This window comes from Charadrius vociferus, unplaced genomic scaffold (assembly GCF_000708025.1).
Source record: "Charadrius vociferus isolate BGI_N301 unplaced genomic scaffold, ASM70802v2 scaffold255, whole genome shotgun sequence".
Classification (NCBI taxonomy): Eukaryota; Metazoa; Chordata; class Aves; order Charadriiformes; family Charadriidae; genus Charadrius; species Charadrius vociferus.
Genome location: NW_009648785.1, coordinates 1,681,259 through 1,687,994, shown reverse-complemented (window position 1 = coordinate 1,687,994; position 6,736 = coordinate 1,681,259). Strand labels below are relative to the sequence as shown.

Below are 6,736 nucleotides of genomic sequence, written 5' to 3'. Positions count from 1 at the left end.
TGGGCACAGCCCCGCAGCCCCGTGGTGGCCACCCCAGGACCTTTCAGAGTCCTCGGGTGTGCAGGGGTGCTGATGTGGTGGAGGTGCCATCTCCGCGTTTTCCCTGCCCGGATCTAGCAGAGGTGAGGGGCAGAAGGTGCTGACAAATCCGGCCCTCTGGCCTAGGGCCATACCCGGGATGACAAGGTTGGCCTGCTCTGGCCTGGGGGCCATACCCTGGATGACAAGATTGGCCTGACGGTTAATAACACCCAGTCGTGTTGGGTGAAGGTGGTTTAAAAGAAAGTTTCTGTGGCATGTCCAATTAGAGAAGTGTTTGAAGCGTACCGTAGCTAGCTTTAGGACAGCACCTTCGTGCAAACAGATTTCTGCATGCTTCACACTGAAACCAAAGTCTCCGCTTCTTTGGTAGTTGCTGCAGTCGCGTGGTAAGCTTTGGGTTCCTTTAATCTCATGTCCTGGCATTCACTGAGTCTTGTAGGCCTTTAAGTGAACTGGAGATGTAGGCACTGACCTGTTGAGATGTTTTTTATTCATAGGAATAGGTTTATATGCTAAAAGAAACACAGTCTAGGAATATAGTTAAAGAGCAGGAAAAAACCCTTAAGGTCTTTAGACGTAAAATTTTTGACAATGTGTTAGAGCTTGAATAACAATTCCTGTATTTTAAAAAAAACCCCTATAGCAGCAATATTATGTGTATGAAGATGAGTGCAAAAAACCATGGGACTCTTGTATATCATTTATCATATAAGTGGTGTCCTGAAAGGCATATAGTTAGCTTTGTGTTGACATAGCAAGACAATCAGCAGTATTCCGATGGAGTGAGTAAAGAGGTATTCTCTTAAGCTACTTTTCTTGTTTATGTTAAGTTTTATTCTTCTTAGTGGTTAATGCCATTGTCTGAAGGCTTTGATTTGCTCTAAATTAGGTACACTAAATTCTCCTCTATTTGTGCATGGCTTCTCTGGGTTGCAGGCAGACACTGGAGGAGGCTCAGGCAGAGTTCATAAGGTCAGGCGCAGCACTGCACAGAAGTGGCCACACTGCTTCCGAGATCAGGTCATGCTGCAAGCTGTTGAGCCACTTTCTCATCAAGAATGATGCCCAAACTGAGAAGTCCTGAGGATCTGAGTTGTTTCTGCAGCCGGCTGGCCTGTTTAAACACTATTCCCTCCGGTTCTCTGGTTTCTGAGACGGCTTGCTGGCGTGGCACAGCGTTAGAGGGAGGCCAGGCCTCGCTCCTGTCCGCTCTGGCACCTGCACTGGTGAACCCTTGGGAACACGAGGTGCCGGGGATGGCAGGGTCCTGCCTGGGTTGGGTTGCAGAGCTGAGTCAGAGTGAGTAAGTGTGCTGTGCTGAGCTTGGGGATAGTTCTTCGTGGGTACCTTTGTCCTCCCTTCTGCAGCTGCCCTCTGTAGTACCCTGGGAGCAACCTGAATGAGAGGAGTATTTACCAGTTCTGTTTTGTATCGAGGCAGAAAGGAGAAATTCTAAACTAAACTCTAGAAATAGCTTTTAAACAGTTTTTATAGTGAAATGTTTTTCCTTTACTGATATAAAACGTACAAATATATTTGAAGTTTTTTACTTCTTTATGTACAAATGGACGCTTGCTTGATTTTGGAAAGAAATTTTCTCCTTCATCCTTTGGGGAGGAGTACACTTTGATCAGCCTAAATGTCCAAATAGTTTTGTGGAAGACCAGTTGTCTTAATAAGACAACTTAATCTTAAAACAAGCCTAGCACAAGTAAGCACTCTAATCAAAACAAATCAAAGAGTAAGAAAAAAAAAGTAATATATTCAGGTGAATAACTGCAAACCCACTACCTGCTAAAACATATGCAGCATAAACTAGAAGGGAAACAAAAGTCTGGAATTGTGCCTAGAAGTTTTTTGGCAAATGAGAGGGAATTAGGCTGCTGGCTCTCAACTTTGAATCCATTCCATTGGGATGTGCACTTGGCTGCTCACACCTTACAGGGGGTGATGAGTACATGTCAGCTATTATTTTTCTTAATAAATAATTTTCCTGCCTTCCTAAAAGATGTAAGCTCAAACCATCATGCTTTGGTTACACCAGTTAAAATATATATTTGGTTTCTGGGTATCTCTTATTTTATTATCTTAATTTTTTTAATGCCCATTGTCTTACTTCTTAGTTTTGAGCTATTCCTCTTGTTTCTTCTAAAACAGATTTTAGTGGGAGAGAACAAAGATAGAATTTCTATGCCCAAAGAAAGGAAATTTCACTTAATGGATTTAAGCTAACACCTAAAGTGCAAGGGTTTTACAATGATCATATCAGGGTTTTTAAGCATTTTATTTTCTAGTTACAGGTATATGGTTTATACTAGTACAGGTGAAGTTCTTTAATTATGCCAATAAAATAGTAGTCTCGGCACTACTTAAACTGAAGAAGTCATGTGTTCTGAGAGGAGTTTTGAAGTTGGACGTTGACATGAGCTAAATTAGGCGGGTGGCCAGAACTGGCCAAACCTGGAAGAATTCCAATGGAGACTGCGATGTACAGTCATGATGTTACCTTTTCTAAGGTAACCGTTGGGTTTCCTTTTTTTAAACTTCAAACTACGGTTGGCCTTCTGGGCTGCAAGTGCACATTGCCGGCTCATGTTTTGCTTCTCATCCACCACCAGCCCCAAATCCCCCTTCTCAGGGCTGCTCTCGATCCATTCTCTGTCCAGCCTGTATTTGTGCATGGGATTGCCCCAGCCCAGGTGCAGGACCTTGCACTTGGCCTTGTTGAACTTCATGAGGTTGGCACAGTTCCACTCGTCAAGCCTGTCCGGGTCCCTCTGGATGGCATCCCTTCCCTCTAGCTTGTCAACTGCTCCACACAGCATGGTGTCATCCACAAACTTGCTGAGGGTGCACTCAGTCCCGACATCCATGTTGCCAACAAAGATGTTAAATAGTACTGGGCCCAGTACCGACCCCTGAGGAACATCACTTGTCGCCTCAGTACCCCTGCACTTACAGGAGGACAACCAAGACAGAAGGTCATATTCATTCCTCTCATGTGTTAGCGTGTTCTTGCATGAGCGTTTTTCTCAAATAAAAGGTGCTAAAAATTGTTGACTTCTTCCCGTTCTCTTTTGGGTTTAGGTTATTCAACTTCTGAAAGCTGGGAAAGCAAAGGAAGTTTCTTACAATGCACTGGCTTCACATATTATTTCAGAAGATGGGGACAATCCAGAAGTTGGAGAATCTCGTGAAGTTTTTGATCTCCCTGTGGTAAAGGTGAATGACACATCCACGATACTGTCAAAGTATTGGTGTGAATACTTCATTATGATAACATAAGATACTCCTGTTTGGATGATGACCACATGAAACATATCTTTAAAAATCTTTTATCCATGTTACACAAACTTTTATCCTGACTTATAGACTCCTTTCACAATTCTGTTTTCTTGTTTCTCTTGCTTTGTATCAGGGTTTTTTTTTTGTTTTGTTTTGTTTTGTTTTCTGTTCTGTTTTGGGTTTTTTTGAGATTCTGCCTTCAGTCATCTGTGAGATGGTGTCCTATTAGCTGTACTTTAGAAATGTTTCTGGTGGGAAGGTTCTTACAGGCTTCTGGCAATGGAAAACCTCAATTTAGAATAAGCAGTAGACTGCTGAGGATTTTTTTAGACATCTAATTGGCAAGGTGCAAAATGATTATTTTTTTTTTATTATTCTGCATATGTGTGCTACACTCAATAGGAACTTGCAGAAAAATATATTTTTTTCTCCTGATTTTAATTTTTTTTTTTCTCACTCATACTGGAATTGCTGGTGTTTTGTTACTATCTTGCAATACTGGGTTATTTTTCCAGTAAAAGATTCTGGGCTTCCTGTTTGAAAATGTGAACTTATCACTCTGCAAGTCATGAGAGTGGTTAGAAGTAAAAACACCAGTGTTTCACTGCTAGTACCTTTGGGTGCATGATTTTGAGTTATTTTTTCCATATGGTTGCAGGTGGCAGTAGAGAATTTTGATAGCTTATGTCATGAGAGTTCACCTGACAGTGTAGAAGTATGAATTAATTTAAGAAAATAAAAGGTGCTTAGCTAGAGACCTTATGGTTATAGTGGGTGTGCTGATCAATTTTTAGTTCCTTTTTGTGAAGTATTCTGTGGCATAATTTTAATCTTATAAACAAGAAGACTGCTGCCATTCTCATGTGAAGGAAGGACATCAGCGTTGTAACAGTGCTTTCTGCTTTCTAATGACATTTACTTAAATAATTTATTTTCTTTATAACTAATACTAGTTAAAATTTTTCATTTGCTAAACAAGAACAAGTCTTTCAGTAATGTCACTTAGTTTGACCTGAAAGCATCACAGCATGATCTGTAATCAAGGAGATTAGACTAAGTATTAGTGGAATGGAAGTCAGAGGCAAAGGTAGCTTGTTATTGAGAGAAAAGGCATAGACAATAAGAAAGAGAAAAATTGGAGGGAGGAAAACCTCCCAGTTTTTTTTCAGAGGATTAAGGAGTTATGAGTTAGCTGGTTTTAGTTCATTTTTGTGCCTTTTTCTAAGGGAGAGAGAATAGCAGGAATTGGGACACTGTATACATAGTTACCACAATGTATTTGTGTGCTTGTTTTTTAAGGAAAAAACATTTCGTACTGAATGTCATGCCACTCTCCCCCTCCTTCCTTATATGCTGTATTGGGACCACTGTCATACATCGCTTCGCTTCTCCACCATCTCCCTCTCTCCTAGAGGGGGAAATACTGTCCCTGAACACTTAGTTAGGGGTCATCACCTGTGTGCTTAGCGACCCTCATTGCTGCGTGTTGAGAAACTTCTTTCTGTATAAGGTTATGGTTCCTGACTTTTTGGTCATGAGTGTAAGGTAGGGGATTTTTTTTTTTGAGCGGGGAAAACTGAAAAAAGGGAGAGGATGAATAAATACTGTAAATGGTTTTCCTGGCACAACAGAAAGATGAGAGAAAGGGGTCTTACTCCCATATTGCTGCACAACCTTTGAGCAGTCTTTATATTAACTCTTACAAATAAATCAGAACAGTCTTTTGTAAAGACCTATGTACCATGTCTGTGAAACACTTAAACCTAGGAGATATATACTGAAACTAGCTATACTATGAACTTGGAGGGTAATTCGCATTTCACAGATGCAGACCAAAGTTTTTAATGTCTTGTGGTTTTTATTTTTCAGCCTTCCTGGGTGATCTTGTCTGTTCGCTGTGGAGCTCTTTTGCCGTATCCTTTAAGTTTGAATTTGAGTCAATTCTATAAGAAACATGTTAAAGTAGATACCATCGAGGGATTAAAGACTGCTTCAAGTATGTACAGTTTAAATTTTTAAAATGATAGGATGTGTTTTGCCTGCCAAGATTGCAGTGTGCTTGGAGCTTCTTTGTCTTACTTCAGTTTTCGTGTCCCTCCGGCTTTTTTGGATGCGTAATGGTCACTTGCAAGAAAACTGTCATCAAATGGACTCAAAACATTTTAGCTGGAAGTTGATAATTAACTGTGAGGATCCAGGAAAAACGCTGGAGTGTAGTAAATGGGCACATGTTGGTTCAGAGTAGAATGGTCTATTCTTCCTTTTCTAGAAGCAGAATTAAGTAAGGGATAAATATGCAATAACTCATATCAACACTGTATTGTAAATAACACTTTATTAACAGGTGGTGTTAGTATTCCCATTTTTGGGATTGTCTGTCCTTGCCTTTGATAAACCCTTGTTGTTCATATTTGGCTAGATTTGGAGCATATATTCTTGCGTATGAATGGCATATTCCTTCTTCTTCTTGTCAGTTAGTGCTGTTTCATCGTTATGTTCCCCTCAGTTTTTTCTTTGGATCATAGGAATGGTGACAATGGCTATTATTATAGAAAAAAAATCATGCTTCTTTTTCTTAGACCGTTCATGGTAAAGATTCTGTATGCAGAAAAGCTGAAGCAGAGCAATACATTTCAGTACAGATGCAAGCACATGATTGCAACAAACATTCCAGGACTAGGGAGGTATGCTGTCAGGCATGAGATCTCATTTTGAAATCAGGCCAGCAGGTGGTTGTGTCTATAACGGCAAACGAGGTGGTAGACGCAAGAATCCAGGTGTTCGTATTAGGAATTCAGGTCTTAATGTGCTTCAGTGATTCAGAATTCATGTTTTATACCCAGTATTTCAAGGTATCGTGTCTTTGCATCTCGCTGTGTCTCAACTACTTTGGAAATAACCTGTATATTCTCTACTTCCCCAAGAGCATTCATCTCAGGGGTGAACTGTAGGAAGAGAAAGCATTGAATTCATCACATAAAATGATATAGTGAGGTCTTTGCAGCTGTTTGGATCACAATAAACAACATATCAGATAGGATTCAGCAGTTAGTATGAAACACTTGCCATAGTCATGGATGGTCTTCTGACCTCAACAGAAGTTTTCCATTAATGACTTGGGTTCCAAGTGGAAAAAATGCACCAAATAGTACATGGCAAAACCCAAATTAGCAGAGCTACTGTATTAAAAATAATTTGTTTATTGTGATGTGATCTGGGCTGGTGATTTTTGTGTTTTGCATCTGGAAATAAAAAATGTGTTTATCATCCTTTCATCATCCTTTCATCATCAGGATGAGAGTATACGGTTGTTTATGTCACATGTCTGTAAGCCTTCTCCCTGTTCCTGAGGACTGGTTGAAAAAATAATAAAATAGCTTGGAATTAGCTACATTTTCAGGCTTGAGTA

General features: G+C 40.2%; 1 protein-coding gene across 1 annotated transcript in view; it reads left to right on the top strand.

Annotated features, from left to right (window-relative positions):
* PAXIP1 (PAX interacting (with transcription-activation domain) protein 1) overlaps positions 1-6,736 on the top strand; it is a 47,664-nt gene that overhangs the window by 13,629 nt on the left and 27,299 nt on the right. The window contains exons 2-3 of the mRNA XM_009886785.1: positions 3,130-3,264; positions 5,197-5,240. Coding sequence (XP_009885087.1) covers positions 3,130-3,264; positions 5,197-5,240 — 179 coding nt within the window. The remainder of the gene's footprint in view (positions 1-3,129; positions 3,265-5,196; positions 5,241-6,736) is intronic.